Below are 23,985 nucleotides of genomic sequence, written 5' to 3'. Positions count from 1 at the left end.
GCAAAAGGAATTATTGCACAGACTGTGGTATTTATTGCACTCACTCATTCTCTAAACAGAAACGAAAACAGTGCAATCATCAGTCCAACAGTGAGTGAATAAAACATGCTAAACACAAATGCAACATGCAACAATTTCAAAGATTTTACTGAGTGAGTTCATGAGGAAACTAGTCAATTTAAATAAATTAGGCCGTGATCTATGGATTTCACATGACCGGAAATAGACATGTATCTGCTGGTCACAGATACCTTAAAAAAAATGGGCCTCACAATGGGATTTAGGATCTCATCACGGTATTTTTATGCATTCAAATTGTCCGTAGCTTATGTCTGCCCATACCATGCCACCACAGGGCACTGTTGACCACATTGACATCAGCAAAATACCATAGACATAGTCTGCGGTTTTGAGGCCTGACTGATATACTGATAAATTCCCTAAAATGACGGAGACCGTCATAGAGAAATTAACATCCAATTCTCTGGGCATTCAACATGTCAATTTCACTCCATCAAAACTAGAGACATCTGTGACATTGTGTTGTGACAACTGCACATTTTAGTGGCCTTCTGTTTAATCAGCTTCTTGATGTGCCACACTTGTCAGGTGGATGGATTATCTTGGCTAAAATTGATAAAATGCTCACTGACAGGGATAAACAAAATTTGAGAGAAATAAGCTTTTTGTGCATATGGAACATTTCTGGGCTCTTTTATTTCAGCTCGTGAAACATGGAACCAACACTTTACATGTGTTTATTTTTGTTCAGTCTACATACATGAGTCCTCCTACAAGCATACAATTATATATGATTAGCAGAGTATGGTTACTGCTGTGGCACTCCTACAAGCAATACAATATTGGGTCTTAAAAGGTCCAATGCATTGTTTTTATCTCAATGTCAAATAATTTCTGGGTAACAATTAAGTACCTTACAATGATTTTCATTTAAAACAATGGTCAAAAATAGGTTTGGAACTCTTTGTAATAGGTCTTAAGTAATTTACCAGGCAGGCCAAAACTCCATCCCACTGTCTTTTCAAACACCTCTTACACTAAAAAGGGCATTATCATACTGTTGAAATTTATTATTCCAAATGCAGTGTGAAAATATATATAAAAACAGGAAAATCAACTTTGACTGCACTGGGCCTTTTAACACTTTCACTCTAAAGAATATGATTCATCATTGTCATCAAGTAACTAAACTGTAGATAGAAATTCAATACATTATAAATTCATTGTGTGAAGTGGATGTTCTCTACTGGTCAACTTCGGATATCACACATTTCTCTAGTTGCTCTGTATAAAACTATGTAAAAGATCCAGTTTGAAACATTCAAAGATAAAATGTGAGGTTTCCCATCAATAACAATATTCATAAATGTCTCAAATGCAAATGAACCGTAACTAAATACCCGTACACATACAACTGATAAATAATGTCAACAAGTGAAAACATCACATCAAATAGTATCATAATAATCATACTAAAATGTCTGGGAACCTGGCCTACAGTCGCTGGAAGCCGACCGAGCAGAGTAGGAAGATGACATAGAGCATCATGAGACAGAGACCCAGTCTGCGGTCCAACCACCAACGGTTCAGATGAACACTCAGGACCTGCAGAGAGAGTGATAGAGAGAAATGGAGAAAGAAGTGAGAGGTGGACAGAGAAGATTAGAGCAGCAGAAAAGTACTATATACAGTCAGATATGGTTATGCAAATAACTTTAAAAGATATTACAGTGATACTCACAGTGAGGAACACTGAACCCAACAGCAGAACAACTGAATAGACCAGGCCTTTACTGTTGATATACACCTGCCAACCATAAAAACACAACCTCTTTATGTAGATGCACATCTGGCAACCTCAAAGACACAATACCTAGCTTTTTGGTTGATGAACATTTGTCAACCAGAGCCACACAGAAACGAATCAACACACAAAAAAAATCTGTCCCTACCACTGATCCGTAGTCGACCACCAGAGTGCGCAGGAACCAAGGGAACCCAAGTCCCAGAAGCACATCAAAGATATTACTGCCAATGGAGTTAGAGACAGCCATATCCCCCATACCTACAATACACACACACACACACCAGTCAAAACAAGGCCTACTGTTAGAGACAGCCATATCCCCCATACACACACACACACCAGTCAAAACAAGGCCTACTGTTAGAGACAGCCATATCCCCCATACCTACAATACACACACACCAGTCAAATCAAGGCCTACTGTTAGAGACAGCCATATCCCCCATACACACACACACACCAGTCAAAACAAGGCCTACTGTTAGAGACAGCCATATCCCCCATACCTACAATACACACACACCAGTCAAATCAAGGCCTACTGTTAGAGACAGCCATATCCCCCATACACACACACACACCAGTCAATACAAGGCCTACTGTTAGACAGGCATGTCCTTCATACCGTACAAAACAAACAAAAAAGGTTAACGTCACAACACACACAGATTAATTAGAATTTGACTACCTTGTCGTGCGACGATCAGGCTGGCCATACAGTCCGGTACGCTGGTGCCAGCTGCCAGGAAGGTGATGCCCATCACCACCTCAGGGATGCCCAGCGTGTAACTGATAATGGTCACCTGGGAGCATAGAGGGCATTTGGTGACAGGGTTATTATAAAGCTGTTACATTCTTATCAACATGATCAAATCCCATTTGTATGTGTAGGAACATGTGTTTGTTTTTATGTGTGAGCTTGTGTATGTGTGATCTGTAGTCATACCATCCAGACCATGAGGTAGGAGAAGACTGCGATCCAGAGTGTGGAGGCCAGGAAGGTCAGGAGGTACCAGCGGCTCCAGCGAGGCAGGACACAGTTGGGTACAGTGCAGCAGAGCAGCAGGCACAGAGGCCATGACACCAGCCAGCGCACACGCTCACAGTGCCCTCCTGAGGATGGAGGGAGCAGCACCTTGGTTTTTAAATCATCAATCACAAAGTGCAAGAGTAGTCACAAAGAGCTTTACAGTAACCTGACCTCAATCTACGAAGAGCTTTACAGTAACCTGACCTCAATCTACGAAGAGCTTTACAGTAACCTGACCTCAATCTACGAAGAGCTTTACAGTAACCTGACCTCAATCTACGAAGAGCTTTACAGTAACCTGACCTCAATCTACGAAGAGCTTTACAGTAACCTGACCTCAATCTACAAAGAGCAAAAAGCAGCAGCAAGAAACCTTGAGAGGAACCAGGCTCAATATCATCAGAATATAGCAACAGGTTCCCTGTTTGTAAATGTGTTTGTAAGGTTACGCTCACCTGGCACTATGAAGGGACTGAAGGAGACCTCCTCTTCTTCCTCTAGCTCCTCCTCTTCGGGCTGTAACCCCTCTGTGTTCTCCTCCGTCCCCCCATCCCTGTCTCCGTCCCCCTCCAGTGGCTGCCTTTCACTGTCCCCCGCTCCACCGTTCTCTATTGCCCATGATGCCTCCCCATCTCCCCTCTCCTCCCCTGCCCCACTGTTCCCTATTCCCCATGTGGCCCCATCTCCCCCCTCCTCCCCATCGTTCTCCTCCTGGCCCCGAACCCGGCTCAACCTCTGTCTCTGCGAGTGAGAAGGTAAGAGACAAACTTTATACATTTTACAGTTTTTATTTGTTAGAGTATGTCACAACTCGAGCAGGAAAACATCCAGCAGCACAATGTTGGCTTTCAGCATTCAGCCAGAACAGAATAAAAGGGATGAAACAAGCATAGTGGGTCTGTGTTTGTGCTTTGTAATCGTGCATCCGGTAAAAGCAAAGGCATGGGAGAGTTAGGAAATATGCAATGCATGTGTGTAGGAGGGCTGTGGCGGTGATGGTCAAGCAAATAAGTGTCAGTCTCACGGTAATTTACAGTTAATTAACATAAACACATTTAGCATCTCCTGGCTTCCACACACAGCTTACAAGTCACTGATGCAGACCTTTTGGAACATCTACATTTTAAAAGTCTAATAAATCCATGTAATATAGCCTACACCATAACAATAAATCCATTATTTATTTTAGACCGGTCTAAAGAAACATGATATGAAGAAAATGTAGTCTATTTCAGAAGAACAGAATAACATACTCTGAGTTGTCCTTATGTTAGGTCCTGATGTGGCTATGGCATATGGCTGTGGGCTACACTAGTTCATTTAGCAGACAAAATTTGCCTGGAATTCTGTGTCATTATTTTATAGTATGAAGAATACAATAGAACAAAAGCTGAATAAAATAGAAATGATATTTTATCCAAATGATTTGAGGGAATGTGCACATGCAGCTATTATGTGTTGAGCGGTTAACAAAGAAATAGGTCCTCCGATATGCTTCATTTAGTCTCTCATTCACAATGAATGTTCCATTAGCGGAAAACACCATTATCAAAAGTGACCACAAATGTGATTATGCATGTAATGCTTTTATTATGAAGGTGCATTTTTATGGTGAAAATTATCTTCCCCAAACTTGAAACTCAGGCCATGCATACAGTATGTGTGCCAGTTAGGCTTTACACCAGGGGTGTCAAACATACGGCCCGCGGGCCGGAACCGGCCCCCAAGGAGGTTCGATCAGGCCCGCAGGATAATTTGAAAGTGGAAAAAATGCATAAAAGACATGGAATTAATATTTTTAATTCGCTGCAATTCATGGATTATCCGCTAAGGGGCGCACTCTTTCCATCAGAGTAGAAGACAAGCCGCATCACTGAGACAGACTGAAAACAGCAGACGGTATCAATGCGCCATCTGCTGCTTGTTACGACGTTGTTAATACCTTGGTCTCTACCTCTCCGCTACACCCTCATTAGCCAAAATGTCGTTATCCAAACGGAGAAAAGTAGATAAGGAGTGTAGAATTTTCAAAGAAAAATGGACCACGTCCTATTTATTTACAGAGATGCACGGAAAACCTTCGTGCTTGGTGTGTTTGCAACAAGTTTCGGTATTGAAGGAATATAATATTCGACGCCACTACGAGACTCATCACAGCGAAAAATATGACGGCTTGCAAGGACAACTGAGAAGAGATAAGATTAACGAATTGCTGGCGGGTCTGAGGAAACAGCAGTCAACTTTCATCCAGAGCCGAGAAGTCAGTGAAGCAGCGGTAAAAGCCAGCTACCTAATTGCTAGCGAAATAGCATTAGCATCGAAAGTTGTCACACAGTTTTCTGACAACATACATGCATTTAAGTTGAAGCTGACTTTGTGGGAGATGCAACTGGCAAATGGCAACCCTGCTCATTTCCCCTGTCTGAGAGATGTGTGTGTGACCAGACCTGATGCGGACATGAAACGGTACAAAGACAAAATTGCAGGACTACTGCGGGAGTTTGAGAAACGTTTTCAGGTATTTGGTGAACTTGAGACAGAATTTTCAGTTTTTCGCTCACCTTTCACAGTTAAAGCTTCTGATCTGCCGGTCGAAATTTACATTTACATTACATTTAAGTCATTTAGCAGACGCTCTTATCCAGAGCGACTTACAAATTGGTGCATTCACCTTATGACCTCCAGTGGAACAGTAGTGCATCTAAATCTTTTCAGGGGGAGGGGGTGAGAGGGATTACTTTATCCTATCCTAGGTATTCCTTAAAGAGGTGGGGTTTCAGGTGTCTCCGGAAGGTGGTGATTGACTCCGCTGTCCTGGCGTCGTGAGGGAGTTTGTTCCACCATTGGGGGGCCAGAGCAGCGAACAGTTTTGACTGGGCTGAGCGGGAACTGTACTTCCTCAGTGGTAGGGAGGCGAGCAGGCCTCCCTACCACTGCTAGAGATAATTGATTTGCAGTGTGATGCAGATTTGAAGGGCAAATTTGCCTCTGTAGGTCTGGACAGATTTTATCAGTATCTACTACCAGGGTACCCCAAATTAACAGCCCTGGCTGCTAAAATTTTGTGCATGTTTGGGACAACCTACCTTTGTGAACAAATTTTCTCAGTGATGAATATCAATAAAACAAAAATGCGTTCAAGGCTCACAAACAAGCACTTAAATGACATTCTGAAAGTGACAGCTAGTCAGGACATGACACCTGGTGTTGATGCACTTGTACAGGCCAAAAGATGCCAAGTTTCAGGAACAAATACAAGTCCAGACTAGACTAACACCTTTAAAATGCTGCCTTAGATACTGTTTGCATTGAAAGAATACAGCTCTGTGAAGATGAATCCTTACTGTGGTGATTTAAAAAATGTGCACTTTAATGTTAGTCAGCAGCTTCAAAACAAAAGTTGTGTGATGGAATTCTACTGTTCATACAACTCCATAAATTTTCAATTTCGTGGAGCAGTGTAGCAGAGTATGGTATAATTTTAATGGTCCGGCCCACTTGACATCTCCCTAGGCCGTATGTGGCCCACGATGCGAAATGAGTTTGACACCCCTGCTTTACACCCTTTGTAAAGTGGATGAATGTGCTTAATTTTAAATAAGTTTTTGGCCACTTTAGTTGTGATACAAATCTTATCAAAACATATAGGCCTATGGGCTAGGCTACATGAGGTGTGTGACTGACTCAAAAAAGGCATTTTTTCTTTCCTTAAGATGGGCATCACAAGTGATATGTAATTGACAAGTGATAAGCTAATATGGTCACCCATCAGACTATCATTGATTTTATTTTTGTCTTTACATATACGTGTAAAATTAATTTTGATTTAGAATGAACCATTATCCTGCACCTGTCTCGTAACAGGGGCAGCGGAAGAATACATGTCATCTCTGCACTTAAATAGCAAATAGAGGACACTTTTCCTGATATTCATTTTCATGCCAGCAGGTAGGCTATACTTCTGTTGTAAAGAGAACCAATGTGCTTAATATTAGCTAAATATTAGGAAAGTTGAGCAATAAATATAGTAGACCTAGCCTATAGAAAGCAGATGGGATCCTCCTCTTTTTAATAGAGGCCATCACTCTGTTTTCTCACCTATAAAAATGATGCGCAACATGAGCTCATGAATTGTTTAATTATATTTTTGATTATATTTGCATTGATTTCAGAGTGATTAGAGGGACAAGAGAGTGCTGAGTACCAGGCAGTTAGCAAGTTTGGTAGGCTACTAATGACCAGCAGAGCTTGGAAAAGCCTAATTACCGTGACTAAACGGTCACATGGAATTTGACTGCCTTCATTACTCGTGACCGCTGGTGTGGCGGTAATACGGACACCGCAACAGCCCTACATGTGTGTGTTCTTTGCACTTCTATAATAACTTCTATAATAACCATGCATCTTTCCATGCTACGGTGTGGAGACATACTGCTGTGTGTGTGGTGTGTGCTCGTGTGTCCTGTGTACCTCATTGATGACCATGCGTCCTGCCATGCGGAGGCGTGTGTAGGGGGGGAAATGTGGGGTGATCAGGAGATGGAGGCTTGCCTCAGAGAAGCTCAGCTGGTGAGGGTGCAGACTCATCAACTCATCCACCATCACTACTGCAGTCTCCTGCCCTGCACACGAATCTGAGAGAGAGATGTTGGAGGAGGAGGTGGAGAAGAGGGAGGAGGAGTAGATAGGGAGGAGGAGAGAGAGAGACGAGGAGAGAGGAGGAGAAAAGAGAGAGGGAGGAGGTGAGCAAAAGTAGGTTTTCAACTGAAAGATCTACTTTATGTCTGTCTATTTTAGAATCATGATCCAATGGGATATGTTCCATTTGATTGAAAACAATTTGAAGCAATGTGGATATAAGTGTGTGCGTACACACACACAAACAATCAGTGATGGAGACACAAACCGACCTCTCTTCAGCAGCACCATGTCTGTGTCACAGTCGACTCCCCCATGTCCCACTGCGGTGGTCCGTCTCAAGGTACTGAAGCAGGGCTGGCCCCCTCGACCACAGTGCCTCTCCACCCAGCCTGACAGGGGTCTGTTGAACCTACACAAAACACACACACAGTATAGCAACCAACATCTGTCCTGGATAGATACCTTGCTTGTGCTTATCTGAAGTAAAATGTTGTGGGGTAAGAAGGGGAACTGAACAAATAGTAAACTATAAGAGGCACAGACAAAGTCAGTAACCTACCCCATTATGATAATGTTGCAAGTAACCTACCCCATGATGATAATGTAGTCAGTAACATACCCCATGATGATAATGCAGTCAGTAACCTACCCCATGATGATAACGTAGTCAGTAACCTACCCCACAACAATAATGTAGTCAGTTACCCACTTCATGATAATAATGTAGTCAGTAACTCAGCTCATGGTGATAATGCAGTCAGTAACTCCCTTCATGGTGATAATGTAGCCAGTTACTCACTCCACGATGATAATGTAGCCAGTTACTTCATGGTGATAATATAGTCAGTAACCTACCCTATGATGATAATGTAGTCAGTTACTCACTTCATGATGATAATGTAGACTAGATACATGGAGATCAGTATGATGGTCTCCCACCTACAACAGAGAAAAACTGTTTAAAAGCACAATCTATATCTATCACTGAGTTATAAATATGTAGAGAACCCATTCTTGTTAATGGTCCAATGTCCTTACCAAATCACTTTGTCATCATAGATCACCACAATCAGCATCAATATAGACAGGATGTAGTAGAGAGAATCCCGAAGCAGCGGCCACCAGCTCAGCGAGATAGGCTGAGAGAGAACACAACATACTACTGAACAACACTGCCTGTCTAAATCGAAATCCTACCATATTGCTTTCACCTGTCTCAAAAAAGTTGAGTAACCTGTCCGGCAAAGATCCCACAAATGCCGATGATGACGAGGATGTTGAAGACAGCCGATCCCACAATGGTGCCTACCCCCAGGTCACCTTTCGTGATGAAGACACCTGGGAGAACAAGAGGAGGTCAACAGCAGTGCATATTGATCCAATCAGTCCAATCGGTATGCATTTGCAGGCCCCTTCTGGTGGCCTGGGCTATGTTCAGAACAAAAACGTTGTGGAACTTTGCAGATAGATATCCCATGACTAGAGCTGACGTGATTCCTTATTCTATATACCAGAGAAGTATGCTTGTTCTACATCATAGATTTCTATCTGAACGTTGGCCAACGTTTTGTCCTGCTGAACGCGGCCCAGGATCAAGGATGTAGAATACTGACCAATTAAGGAGGTGAAGAGCTCAGGGGCGGAGCTACCAGCCGCCATGAATGTTGCCCCGGCAACATCCTCACTGAGTTGAAGATTCTAGAAAAGAGGTTAATGGATAAACAAAGAGGCTTTGTAAATAAAACAAATGTCAAACAGTGAAGAGGCAATCAAAAAGTAACGAGGGAAACAAACTGCAGGTTGGCATTTATTGAGATGACATATACTAGACGCAGCAATGCTGAGTGGTCACGAGCTGGCACAGCCACAAAGTCATTACACCTAACCCAACACTTGACCCTAACCTTAAACACACTGCTAACCCGAACCTTAAAATAAGAACAAAAAGCAAATATTTTTACAATATAGCCAATTTTGACTTTGCAGCTGGCCCATCTAGCAGAAATGGTTCAGTTCTGCCTCTAGGGCAAGACTCATGACAATAAATGTCAACCTGCAAAGAAACCAACAGAAGTGGGAAGGTGTTTTTATTGTCACCTCTGATATCTTCTCCAGTGATGGAACAAAATAGACATCACAGACTATAGCCAGGGCATAGAACATGTAGATCGCCTAGAAAACACAGGAGAAGAAACAGCCTGTCTGTGGACTGAGTTGGATGACATAGTGATTGTTGGGGTACTGTTACAGTAGAATGGTGTACTATGACAGCATTGTTAAACAACGCAGTAAGCTACATAGAGATCCTGTTAAATGACTATATATGCATTCTAATTCCTAATTACATGGTAGGCCACTTACACAGACTGCATGGAGAAGAACTGCTCCTTTTCTCCTCTGCTCTGGAGAGAAAATATCTGCTGGAAACTCGTGGATTGCTGAAAGAGAGGGAGAGGAGAGAGGGATTGAGTGTGTTTTCTGAAGACGGGTTCCAAATCAAGGGAATAAGACAGTTTGTTGCGCTCCAAAACTCTAGCAGTTCTTGAGATTTGAGATCATGTGACCATGTGAGTGTTCCATATCATCCCCTAGCAACAGCCACACAGTTCCTGGTTTAAGTGGACTCTGGGATTTACAGTGCATTCGGAAAGTTCAGACCCCTTGACTTTTTCCACATTTTGTGACGTTACAGCCTTATTCTAAAATGGATTAAATAATTTTTTGTCCTCATCAATCTACACACAATACCCCATAATGACAAAGTGAAAACAGGTTTTTAGAAATGTTTGCAAATGTATTAAAAATGTAAAACAGAAATACCCCTTTTTACATAAGTATTCAGACCTTTTGCTATGAGAATCGAAATTGAGCTCAGGTGCATCCTGTTTCCATTGATCATCCTTGAGATGTTTCTACAACTTGGAGTTCACCTGTGGTAAATTCAATTGATTGGACATGATTTGGAAAGGCACACACCTGTCTATGTAAGGTCCCAGAGTTGAAAGTGCATGTCAGAGCAAAAACCAAGCCATGAGGTCGAAGGAATAGTCCGTAGAGCTCTGAGACAGGATTGTGTCGAGACACAGATCTGGGGAAGGGTACCAAAACAGCATTTAAGGTCTCCAAGAACACAGTGGCCTCCTTCATTCTTAAATGAAAGAAGTTTGTAACCACCAAGACTCTTCCTAGAGCTGGCCACCCGGCCAAACTGAGCAAACGGAGGAGAAGATGACCAAGAACCTGATGGTCACTCTGACAGAGCTCCAGAGTTCCTCTTTGTAGATGGGGGAAACATTTACATTTACATTTAAGTCATTTAGCAGACGCTCTTATCCAGAGCGACTTACAAACTTCCATAAGGACCACCATCTCTGCAGCCCTCCACCAATCAGGCCTTTATGGTAGAGTGGCGAGAAGGAAGCCACTCTTCAGTAAAAGGCACATGACAGCCTGCTCGGAGTTTGCCCCTGAGCTCTTCACCTCCTTAATTGGTGAGTATTCTACAACCTTGATCCTGGGCAGCGTTCAGCAGGACAAAACGTTGGCCAATGCTCAGATAGATTTCCATGATGTAGAACTAAAATACTTCTCTGGTATATACGTCAGTAGCCATATCTAGGAAAAACCAAAGTTCCAAAGGCTGGGCCCAATATAGAGTATAAGAATTTATACAAAGGGCACCTAAAGACTCTCAGACCATGATAAACAAGATTATCTGGTCTGATTAAACCAAGATTCAACTCTTTGGCCTGAATGCCAAGTTTCACATCTGGAGAAAACCTGGCACCATCCCTACGGTGAATCATGGTGGTGGCAGTATCATGCTGTGGGGATGCTTTTCAGCGGCAGGGACTGGGAGACTAGTCAGGATTGAGGGAAAGATGAACGGAGCAAAGTACAGAGACCCTTGATGAAAACCTGCAACAGAGTGCTCAGGTCCTCAGACTGGGGGGGAAGGTTCACCTTCCAACAGGACAACGATCCTAAGCACACAGCCAATACAACGCAAGAGTGGCTTCGGGACAAGTCTGTCAATGTCCTTGAGTGGCCCAGCCAGAGCTCGGACTTGAGTTCAATCAAACATCTCTAGAGAGATCTGAAAATAGCTGTGCAGCGACGTTCCCCATCCAACCTGACAGAGCTTGAGAGGGTCTGCAGAGAAGAATGGGAGAAACTCTCCAAATACAGATGTGCCAAGCTTGTAGCATCATACCCAACAAGCCTCGAGGCTGTAATCGCTGCCAAATGTGCTTCAGCAAATTACTGAGTAAAGGGTCTGAATACTTATGTAAACATGGGGGGATTGACAGTATGGGGGTATTGTGTGTAGATTGAGGGGGTAAAAACCATTTAATACATGTTAGAATCAGGCTGTAACATAACAAAATGAGGAAAAAGTCAAGGGGTCTGAATACTTTCCCAAATGCACTGTATGCAACCTACCTCAGACCCCTTGGCCTGGACCCTAAACTCATTCACATTGGCCTACGCACATGCTACACACACACTAACTTAAGCACGCACACACACACACACACCAGACGTGACAAGAAAAGTGGGCGATACTAACAGGGCAGCATTTAAAAAAGCTCAGAATACACTCTGCTAACAGTTCTAGAATTTAGCATTTAGTTGCCTAGCAACACGGACCTCAAAGGCGTATTAATGAGGGTTTAGGCATCAGTCTGAACCCCAGTCAGACTCAGTAAGTATAATTTACGTCATTTGTGATTATAAAATATCAAACTGTCGGGGAGCCAAAACAAACCCAGGCAAAACATAATTCTCAAGCGGCCACTGGGCAAGCCATCCTTTGATCTGTCAGTATCAGACAGCTGGTGTTCTCGTTTGCTTGTAGCCTACAAGCATGTAGGTTACTCTACTGCACAAAAAAATACAAATCTACAAGTTGAGTCAGCTATGAACGTTGCAGCAGTAAAATGACATTTTAATTTACATAAACAAGTTCAACAATATAGGCCGCCTAATGCGGAGCAACATTAGCGGTGTTATCTGGGCTCCCGAGTAACGCAGCGGTCTAAGGCACTGCATCACTACAGTCCCTGGTTTGAATTCAGGCTGTATCACATCCGGCCGAGTCCCATAAAGCTCTGCGTCGTCCGGGTTTGGCCGTCATTATAAATAAAAAAAGTGTTCTTAACTGATTTGCCAAGTTAAATAAAAAAATCTGCTTGACCCATAGCAACTATAGGGTTGCAATAGTAAACCCCACATCCAAGAAAAAAAAACAATTAGCCAACTAGCAACTGCATGAACATTTATTTGGCTGGAGGATAATCACCCACCCGTAGGCTATGCACATTTGCAAGCAATGCGTGTGTGTATCTATCCATTTGCTAGTCAGCTAAATTAGCTAGCTGACTTGCTTCACTTACCAGTAGGCAGAGCTGGCATTCGTGATTAGTGTCCAGCATTCTGCTAGCATTGCTCGTGCTGAGAAGTCTGAAATATGTTCCAACTAGCAAGTGTTGCACTAGGAAAATATTCTCAATCCCTCGCTGAATGAAAATCGGCAACAATTCCAGTTCATTCAAACTCAAACTAGCAACATCAAAGTAACTGTAATGACAGACCGACCAGTGTTTTCAAATCTGCGGTATTGCATATCATCAACTGTAGCACAGACGGACTGACAGCCAGGAGCCAATAATATTAACCGTTACAACATGCATTTGTCTGCTAAATTACACGTTGATTCTGTATCACTCAACTCTCATTTATGAGTCTCGTTTGTATTAAGAGAGACATACACTATGTGGACATCCCTTCAAATGAGTGGATTTGGCTATGTCAGCAACAAGTGTATAAAATCAAACACGCGGCCATGAAATCTCCATAGACAAACACTGGCAGTAGAATGGCCTTACAGAAGCTCAGAACCTTTCAACGTCATAGGATGCCACCTTTTCAACAAGTCAGTTGATCAAATTTCTGCCCAGCTAGTGCTGCCACGGTCAACTGTAAATGCTGTTATTGTGAAGAGAAAACATCTAGGAGCTTTCTAACCTTTATTTGCCTAGGCAAGTCAATTAAGAACAAATTCTTATTTACAATGACAGCCTATGGGACTCCCAATCTCAGCCAGACGTGATACAGCCTGGATTCAAACCAGGTACTGTAGTGACACCACTTGCACTGAGATGCAGTGCCTTAGACCACTGCGCCACTCGGGAGCTACAATAGCTCAGCCGAGAAGTGGTTGAATGCCGAGTGCTGAAGCACGTAGTGTGTAAAAATAGTCTGTCCTCGGTTGTAACACTCACTACTGCATTCCAAACTTCCTCTGGAAGCAAAATCAGCACAATAACTGTTCGTCAGGAGCTTCATGAAAGGGTTTCCATGGCTGAGCAGCTGCACAGAAGCCTAATTGTCGGCTGGGGTGGTGTAAAGCTCTGGAGCAGTGGAAATGCATTCTCTGGAGTGATGAATCACGCTTCACCATCTGGCAGTCCAATGGACGATTCTGAGTTTGGCAAATGCCAGAAGAATGCTAACTGCCCCAATGCATAGCGCCAACTGTAAAGTTTGGTGGATGAGGAATAATGGTCTGGTGCTACTTTTCATGGTTCGGGCCCTTTAGTTCCAGTGAAGGGAAATCTTAACGTTACAGCGTACAATGACATTCTAGACGATTCTATGCTTCTAACTTTGTCACAACAGTTTGGGGAAGGCCCTTTCCTGAATCAGCATGACAATGTCGCTGTGCACAAAGCGAGGTCCATGCAGAAATGGTTTGTCGAGATCGGTGTGAAAGAACTTGACTGGCATGCACAGAGCCCTGACCTCAACTCCATCGAACACCTTTGGAATGAATTGGAACTCCGACTGTGAGCCAGGCCTAATTGCCCAATATCAGTGCCCGACCTCACTAATGCTCGTGGTTAAATGGAAGCAAGTCCACGCAGCAATGTTCCAACATCTAGTGGAAAGCCTTCCCAGAAGAGTGGAGGCTGTTATAACTACAAAGGTGTCCCCCATTTGTATTAACACCTGTGATTTTGGAAAGAGATGTTCGACAAGCAGGTGTCCACATACTTTTGGTCATGTAGTGTAGCTAGATATTTAGTGTTGATGTGTTGCTGTAGTCGTGGCGGGATCAGAGAGACATTTAGAACATGTGCGATAGAAATTATCACTAGGCCTATGCCTCATAATTTCCTGGAGAAATCTGACCTGCAATTTGTTAATAAAACTGCTGGAGTTATAATTCGTAAAACCTTCATTTGTGTCACTTTGAAGTGATCCAAATGGCAAATTCATCTTTCATCAATACATTTCAAGATATATTAAACCTGAAGAAAAAAAAAACATTTTATTTGCGATTTACTGAGTCTGGCTTTAAAGAAATGATGAGAGACCGCCAGAGAGATTGACAGATAGGCTAGAAACACTGGATGAGTGAATGGGAAGCAGAGGAGTCATGCACAGGTAGAAAGACAAGACACTAATGATCCAAGAGTATAGGAACAAACAAAAACACTTGTGCACCAGCTCTGGGCGTTGTAGGAGTGTAGGAGGTGTGGTTCTCCTCTTCTCTCTCCTGCATTAGTTCTCTCTTAGACCACGGGAAGTCACCAACAACATCACTGGGGCTTGGAGAGTCTGTTAGGATAGAGCAGCATAAATTATTTCCTAAAATATATTAGCCTATTTAATATTATGTGTTTATAAAAAGCGATCACATTGTTTTTAGGGGAGGCCGGGGTAGGCCGTCATTGTAAATAAGCATTTGTTCTTTAACTGTCTTGCCTAGTTAAATAAAACATTTTAAAATAATAAGAATTTAATAATGAAACAGGTGTGATGATTGAATAAACCACTGATATTTTATGTATGAATGAAATAAATAACGCGACTCTGGGGGAAACGCACCTGTTACGTCTAGGAGCTGCATGAGCCAGGTGGCGGTGATCATCCCGACTCCACAGACACCGAGTCGCCAGAAAAGCCGCATGCGCTTAGGTCTTACCGCCGCCTTCATCTCGCCGCTGTTCCCTCAGCTCAGAACATGTCGGTCACCATCGCAGCGTCGGTTCTCCGCTTTATATCAGATGATCAGGTGGAATCTTTTTCATGCACTCCCAGGGAAAGCTAGTTCTTCACGTGCAGCCATGGATTTGTATTGTCAGCATCCCTGCACCCATTCTTTCCCACTCTCTGTCTTCAGAAGCGCATCATCTTCCGCGGGCATCTGTCCGTTCCTCCACGGAACCGAGGAAACAGGCGATGGGCTTTTTGATAAATAATTAGTCTCGCACACACTAGCTTATGGTTTTAAGCGTCACATCGTCGCAAGTCTGTACTATTTCCAGAATTTCACACTCCTCCCATCATGTCTCCTTCGCTCCCAGTCTGTTCCAGTATCTTCATGACTCCGTCACGAGGGGTGTTTACCGTGAGCTCTTGGTGCCACCATCAGTGAGCACGACAATTGGGTGGGGCGCACCAACGAGGAGCTCCAGTCTCAGGGACTAAATATGTATTTATCAACATGAGGCATGTTATGTTACGCCATTATGTCATTAATAATATAATATAAGACACACAACACAGACACAATTCCAATAAATAAATAATTATTTTATGTTTCTGAAAATGCATCCACAAATACGAGCACAAAATAATTGTTGCAGGAGTAGCACTGACCAATAGGGTACTAGGGGGTAACTGGCTCCCTAGGCAAGACAAAAAAAAACTACAATAGTCCCAGTAAGCAAAATTAAATTGAAATTAGGTTTAATTTAGGTTCTGAATGAAAGGTCTAAATACTTTGAATGAAAGGTCTAAATACTTTTCTGGAAGTTGAAATCAAGTACATTTTCGGTTCTAGGTGAAAATTGAGAATATATCATTCATAGATGTCTGTTTGGGCCAAATCAAGGCCGGTCCAGACCAAATCTGAACCAAACAGGCATCTATGATTGGTTTAGATTTGGTCCTGACCAAAAACAAACGTTTGTGGACGTGGAAATCAAAGCTGGTCCAGACTGCACCAAAAAAAGACCTCCAGTCTGGACTTCACCAAAAAAAGATGTCCAAAAGGCATCAGTGTCGTTCTGTGCTTATTGTGGTATAGCCTACAGTGTAGCTGGAAATGTCATTTTAGGAATGCCCATCTACGTGGTAGGCCTACCGTTTGTAAAATACACAAAAAAAGACGGCTGTCCTAACGGGACTGAAAAGAGGTCCAAAAGACATTGGCGTCGGTCCGTGCTTAATGGGGTGCAGCCTACCATGTCAGCCTGCAATGGCATTTTAGGATTGCCCATCCATTTGTAAAACAGGCAGTTGTATTGGCTTTATTCATCCTGATTCCTGTGACTAATCAATTTTGGCAATTTAAACTCTGAATATCAGCTACCCAGTCGCAACCTGTCATTCAGGGCAGGTGGGGCCAAAAAATAAGGCTTGCCTGTTTTGCATGTTATTTTGTCATTAATACATGTCATATATCAGTTTGCAAAGAATCTAACAATTATATATATTTTGAGTAAATAACATGGTCTCTTTTTTTGGTTTCTTGAGTAAAGTAGCTCCAAAATTCAGGTGTTTCAGCCTAGCTCAGTGCTTTCTGTGGTCTTGAGGCAATTCAGCAGGAAATACGGAGTGTTGCGGCGTGATTGGCTCAGTGATCTGTCACTCATGGGGACACTATGTCACCAACAAGTCTAACACGGAACCCAAACCGGCTGCGCGCGTGCACCAACATGCATACATTTATTTTGTCCCCCCACACCAAACGCGATCACGACACGCAGGTTAAAATATCAAAACAAACTCTGAACCAATAATATTAATTTGGGGACAGGTCGAAAAGCATTAAACATTTATGGCAATTTAGATAGTTAGCTTGCACTTGCTAGCTAATTTGTCCTATTTAGCTAGCTTGCTGTTGCTAGCTAATTTGTTCTGGGATATAAACATTGAGTTGTTATTTTACCTGAAATGCACAAGGTCCTCTACTCCGGCAATTAATCCACACATAAAATGGTCAACTAAGTAGTTTCAAGTAATCTCTCTTCCTTCCAGGCTTTTTCTTGTCTTGACTTTATAATGCGATTGGCAACTTTCATAAATTAGGTGCATTACCACCATTGACCTCGTTCGTCTTTCAGTCACCCACGTGGGTATAACCAATGAGGAGATGGCACGTGGGTACCTGCTTCTATAAACCAATGAGGAGATGGCACGTGGATACCTGCTTCTATAAACCAATGAGGAGATGGGAGAGGCAGGACTTGCAGCACGATCTGCGTCAGAAATAGAACTGATATCTATTTTAGCTCTTGGCAACGCAGAAGTTCGTCGCCGCACGCGAGCAGTGTGGGTGCAATAATTGAGTAACATAGATTTCTAAATGTATTTTGCAACACTCGCGCATACGACGTGAGTGGTGTGGTCAGACTGTAAGGGTAGAGCTCAAACATTCAAGCCCCTTGGGTGCTGCCTTAGAGTTACTTTAGAAGTGCCCATCCAAGAAGGCGCAAGGTCATTGGCCACAGATAAAAGGACATAAAATCACGTTATATCTACAGTAGCTTTGATTGGACTGATCATGTGAAAATCAAACTTTCAAAATCTAAGCTAGCCGTCTGCATTCTGTTGCTGTACATTTCAAAAGTGCTGAACACATAGTTATATTGACTACATCCGTCTTACTGTAGCTCGCTCATTGTCTTCATCGAAATTACGGAATGCCTCATATCCCTTATGTCGTAGTTTGTACATCTTAATTGACAGTAGAAACCACATTTGTTTAAGCAAGTCAGCAATATCAGCTGTGTTTTTTTTAAAGTCAGTAAACGAGGCTGAAATAATTGTTTCGCTGCCAGACAAGGCTCCGCTGATAGCCAGGTGTAGCGGCCATGCTTTACACCTGGCTACCCCTACCCCGATCAACAGCCCTGTACCCCCCACAGCAACTCGCCCAAGCCTTCCCCATTTCTCCTTCACCCAAATCCAGATAGCTGATGTTCTGAAAGAGCTGCAAATTCTGGACCCCTACAAATCAGCCGGGCTAGACAATCTGGACCCTCTGTTTCTAAAATTATCTGCCGAAATTGTTGCAACCCCTATCACTAGCCTGTTCAACCTCTCTTTCGTATCATCTGAGATTCCCAAAGATTGGAAAGCTGCCGCGGTCAACCCCTCTTCAAAGGGGGAGACACTCTAGACCCAAACTGCTACAGACCTATATCTATCCTACCCTGCCTTTCTAAGGTCTTCGAAAGCCAAGTTAACAAACAGATTACCGACCATTTCGCTATGCAATCTGGTTTCAAAGCTGGTCATGGGTGCACCTCAGCCATGCTCAAGGTCCTAAACGATATCACAACCGCCATTGATAAGAGACATTACCGTGCAGCCGTAATCATCGACCTGGCCAAGGCTTTCGACTCTGTCAATCACCACATTCGTATTGGCAAACTCAACAACCTTGGTTTCTCAAATGATTGCCTTCTCATGGTTCACCAACTACTCTGATAGAGTTCAGTGTGTCAAATCGGAGGGCCTGTTGTCCGGACGTCTGGCAGTCTCTATGGGGGTGCCACAGGGTTCAATTCTTGGGCCGACTCTCTTCTCTGTATACATCAATGATGTTGCTCTTGCTGCGGGTGATTCTCTGATCCACTTCTATGCAGACGACACTATTCTGTATACCTCTGACCCTTCTTTGGACACTGTGTTAACTAACCTCCAGACAAGCTTTAATGCCATACAACACTCCTTCTGTGGCCTCCAACTGCTCTTAAATGCAAGTAAAACTAAATGCATGCTCTTCAACCGATCGCTGCCCGCACCTGCCTGCCCGTCCAGCATCACTACTCTGGACAGTTCTGACTTAGAATATGTGGACAACTACAAGGTGTCTGGTTAGACTGTAAACTCTCCTTTCAGACTCACATTAAGCATCTCCAATCCAAAATTAAATCTAGAATCGGCTTCCTATTTCGCAACAAAGCATCCTTCACTCATGCTGCCAAACATACCCTCGTAAAACTGACCATCCTACCGATCCTCGACTTTGGCGATGTCATTTACAAAATAGCCTCCAACGCTCTACTCACTCAATTGGATGCAGTCTATCACAGTGCCATCCGTTTTGTTACCAAAGCCCCATATACTATCCACCACTGCGACCTATACGCTCTCGTTGGCTGGCCCTCGCTTCATACTCGTCGCCAAAACCACTGGCTCCAGGTCATCTACAAGTCTCTGCTAGGTAAAGCCCCGCCTTATCTCAGCTCACTGGTCACCATAGCAGCCCCCACCCGTAGCACGCTCTCCAGCAGGTATATCTCACTGGTCACCCCCAAAGCCAATTCTTCCTTTGGCCGCCTCTCCTTCCAGTTCTCTGCTGCCAATGACTGGAACGAACTGCAAAAATCACTGAAGCTGGAGACTCATATCTCCCTCACTAGCTTTAAGCACCAGCTGTCAGAGCAGCTCACAGATCACTGCATGTGTACAGAGCCGATCTGTAAATAGCCCATCCAACTACCTCATCCCCATACTGTATTTGTTTATTTATCTTGCTCCTTTGCACCCCAGTATCTCTACTTGCACATTCATCTTCTGCACATCTACCATTCCAGTGTTTAATTGCTAAATTGTAATTACTTCGCCACCATGGCCTATTTATTGCCGTACCTCCTTTATCCTACATCATTTGCACACACTGTATATATACTTTTTCTACTGTATTATTGACTGTATGTTTGTTTATTCCATGTGTAACTCTATGATGTTGTATGTGTCAAACTACTTTGCTTTATCTTGGCCAGGTCGCAGTTGTAAATGAGAACTAGTTCTCATCTAGCCTACCTGGTTAAATAAAGGTGAAATAAAAAATAAAATAATGGTGGAGCGGTGGTAAGGATTCATTCCATGGTGCTGAAAAGAAAGCTCTGCTGTTGGGACAGCTTTATGTAGGCCCTAACAGTTTGTGGGCACCGCTATCCACCGTTATGGTGCAAGTAATGTATTGTTTAGTGTTGTTTTGTGTAGTGTCTTTGCTGGCATGCATCTAAAAAAAGTTTTCCCCACCAAGATTTACATGCTAAAATCGCCACTGCATGTAGCCTATAACCTGTTTTTGAGAAATGTAATCATCTAATATCGGAAGAGCTTTCATTGTCTGCTTATAAGCCCCCTTTATGTATTCTACGGTTCTGACTTGGTGTACAGGAAACACACTGTAAGAACGGCCCATGTTCTGAATTCTGTCGCTGTACATATCAAAAGTGCTGAACAAATAGTTATGACTACGTCCATCTTAGCTTGCTCATTAATGTCTTAATCGAAATTACGGATTGCCTCTTATCCACTTGTCATCCCCTTATGCCATAGTTTGTACATCTCAATTGTCAGTAGAAACCACATTTGCAAGTCGTATATACATGTAGTTATTACCATGCATGAGATCCCCACATCGTAGCCTGTACATTTAATATATTCACTGATCAAGTAAGTACTCTACCTTTGCAAATAAAGGTGCAGTTCAGGTATGAATGTCTGAGATTCTTTTTCAGTCATATCCAATACCAGGAGTATCAAATTCCAGTCTTTGAATGATGCTGTGTCTGCATGTATGTATTACAATTATACACTTCAACAGTGTTTACCAATCCTGGTACATCAATGGGTACACATTGTAACTATGCAATAGACTAGAAACATGATTTAATTAGTTAAAGGCTGATGTTTAATTCACATATACAGAAATATAATTTAAAAAACAGTACACTACACTTCATATGCATCATGTAAATACTCTAAAACCGGTTCATCTCAATATCTCATTTCCTTCATCTGCATTGATCTGATAAACACAGGATAGGTGTCATCAAATGAGTCTTAATTTCAACCAGTAGAGAAAGTGAAACGCTTTATTGAAAGACATTCATTATCCAAGTGTTATAAATACATAATACTTACATTATAAATATTATAATTGTAATATTATATTTATAAATACAAGTATAATCTGCACTTAAATGCACATCTGGTGTGCATTATAAAAACAGAGGAAGAAAGAGGTGGCGAGAAAGGTATAAAAGACAAAAAGGGAACAGAGAAGCAGGTTAGACCGTATATGATTAATGAATCACAGTGTTACCCTAATATTCTCTGTTCATCACAATTACATAATAGTGTCTCTAGCTTAGTCTCCTAACCAGCCTTAGGCCCCCAGTCGGCCCGAAGGTTATCTTAAGAGCGGGTGAGGTGGCGATGACGGGACTGGGGGTTGGCATCTCACATCAAAACATACCTGCAGACGAGAGACAGATGGAGAAAGAGAGAGCATGTTTAAGCCTTGTGTTTTTTCTTTATTCTAACACTGTCAGTCATCATAATCATCAGGAGGTGAAATGCATAACTGGCCTTGGATCATTAATTCTGGGACTACTACATCTCTATCTGTATTTCAATGTAAAGCATATCTATAATAATACTTCCTGTTGACCTGACCAAGTGACCTCTCACCTCTGATCATGTTGTGCCCTCTATGTAGCCTGTTCACATCTGATATAACCTAGAGGATTCAGGGAAAAGGGGAGATAGGGATAAAGTGAAGTACTTTATGCTGAAAAACACGCACAGACACACAAGGACAAATAATATAGCGTAGTTATAGAAATAATGAAGTGTCTTACTATTCTCCATGGTTGGCCCTCATGCCTATTTGAAGTTGGAAGGAGCCACAGTTATACACCTGAGCCTGCTTACTGCACAACACAATCCATCAATCAGATTGATACGCGAGTGTGTAGGTGTGGGATATAGGGTGTCTAACTGTTAAAATAGCCTGTTTTGTTTTTGTATAGACATCACACCTTTACCTAAACAGCATCCTCAACTGAGAAGTAGAAATCAAATGGAGAGAAACTGGGAATTGAATAACTGCAGTTGACATAGCTAAGTAAATTGAAGAATACTCTTATTGCAATGTGGATGGCTATTAAAATAGCCTTTGGTTGTGCATAGTGTAGTCTATGGTTTTGCCAGGAGACAGCACCCTCTTTGAAGAAGTAGGAGGTGAAGATCTCCAGCACACGGATTGCCTCTCTTGCTGCGTTGTTGGACCCGATCCTTGAAACATTGTGCAGAGCAGCAGACTTCTCCTCTGGCACACAACAGAGAGCTGCAGATCCCCTCCTGGTCCTCGTGTCCATCCTCATGAAGTTGTGCAGGACACAGGTAGCCTTCACATGCCTGAATTCCCCCAGGAGGCAGTCCGAGATGGTCATGGTCACCCAACCTTGCAGTGCCCTACACGGTAACTGTAGGCAATCGTTTTGAAGCAATCTCCAGTTACAAGGTATCTGTAGGGATATGAACGATAATGTCATTAGTAATCATTATCACTTATAACATCATGATAACATTGGATAGATGCAGGTGCACACACATGTGCATGTGTAGCTTGTGACAATAGAAGGATAATATCAAGGATGGCATCACAAATGAATAAATAAATACCACTTGAAGCTTGATGATGAGTTGATCAGCTGTGTAGTGCTAAGGCAAAAACGTGCACCTCTTTGAGTTCCCAGGACCAGGACTGAGAACCACCATGCTTCATTGGGACCTCTTCATCTGCAGACAGGCATTCACAGCTCTCTGTATCAGAGGACGGAAAACCTCACAAGAAACAGATTTCATTACACTCAAATTAGACAGGCACTGAATATTATGTTACTATTATCTCCGTGCTCACTTCTGGGGACTGGAACTACACAAAAGTACCTGCCCTATCCAAAATAGTCTACTCCCTCACTTTGACAGTTGGGGCTGCTATCCTTTCACCCTCCTCCATGGCTTTTAGCTAGCTACCTACAAATGCATTTGGAGTTTGTTTTTTACAGTGATAAATATATTGATAGCTAGATAATATGAAGTTAGCTAGCTAAGTGAATTAAACATCACCATCTGCCTATGTAAAGTTGACTAGATAGCTAGCTAGCTACATTAGCAGCTATGTGGACAATTGGAAACAGGGCAGAAAGGTTTGTCACCAGTGTTTTAGACCATATTACTATTTACCTGTGAATAAATTCATGAAATGGAGAATGGATTAAACTATTGACCCATATAATAACCAGACCTTCAGACAAACTTGCTGCGCTGAATTCTTGACGCACAATCGAACATGCTGCCACATGCTGCCAGAAGAGAGCCACTGGGCGGCCTAAGCAGCACATGGCAATTTACCGCATGCTAGTGTACACGAGCTGTCCTGCCTAATGAGCAGGCTGACCCTGGCGCCTGGCACCTACTACCATACCCTGTTCAAAGGCACTTACATATTTCGTCTTGCCCATTCACCCTCTGAATGGCACATATACACAATCCATGTCTCGATTGTCTCAAGCATTAAAAATCCTAATTTAACCTGTCTCCTCCCCTTCATCTACACTGATTGAAGTTAACAAGTGACGTCAATAAGGGATCATAGCTTTCT

The 23,985-nt window shown here is 42.7% G+C and overlaps 1 protein-coding gene across 1 annotated transcript; it reads right to left on the bottom strand.

Moving 5' to 3' along the window:
• Nucleotides 1–6: 6 nt before the first annotated feature.
• Nucleotides 7–15,880, bottom strand: slc24a6a (solute carrier family 24 member 6a). The gene is made up of 16 exons (XM_029660843.2): nt 15,393–15,880; nt 15,009–15,122; nt 9,861–9,937; nt 9,597–9,671; nt 9,113–9,197; nt 8,734–8,837; nt 8,538–8,638; nt 8,385–8,438; nt 7,769–7,908; nt 7,329–7,492; nt 3,314–3,599; nt 2,775–2,941; nt 2,517–2,631; nt 1,974–2,086; nt 1,763–1,828; nt 7–1,626 (listed from the first exon to the last, which is right to left on the bottom strand). Exons 1-16 carry the CDS (start codon nt 15,499–15,501, stop codon nt 1,516–1,518), a joined length of 1,881 nt encoding a protein of 626 aa, XP_029516703.1. The 5' UTR covers nt 15,502–15,880; the 3' UTR covers nt 7–1,515.
• Between the last annotated feature and the right edge of the window lie 8,105 nt (nt 15,881–23,985).

This window comes from Oncorhynchus nerka, linkage group LG6 (assembly GCF_034236695.1).
Source record: "Oncorhynchus nerka isolate Pitt River linkage group LG6, Oner_Uvic_2.0, whole genome shotgun sequence".
NCBI classification, from domain to species: Eukaryota; Metazoa; Chordata; class Actinopteri; order Salmoniformes; family Salmonidae; genus Oncorhynchus; species Oncorhynchus nerka.
The sequence above is the reverse complement of the archived record's forward strand: the minus strand, read 5'-3'. Positions and strand labels throughout refer to the sequence as shown.

Excerpts from the sequence above, each read along its gene's own strand:
- slc24a6a (XM_029660843.2), bottom strand. The coding sequence starts at position 15,501 with ATGAAGGCGGCGGTAAGACCTAAGCGCATGCGGCTTTTCTGGCGACTC. Across the intron at positions 9,198-9,596 it reads CACTGGAGAAGATATCAGAG|AATCTTCAACTCAGTGAGGA; the intron begins GTGACAATAAAA and ends CCTCTTTTCTAG. Across the intron at positions 8,838-9,112 it reads GCTCTTCACCTCCTTAATTG|GTGTCTTCATCACGAAAGGT; the intron begins GTCAGTATTCTA and ends TTGTTCTCCCAG.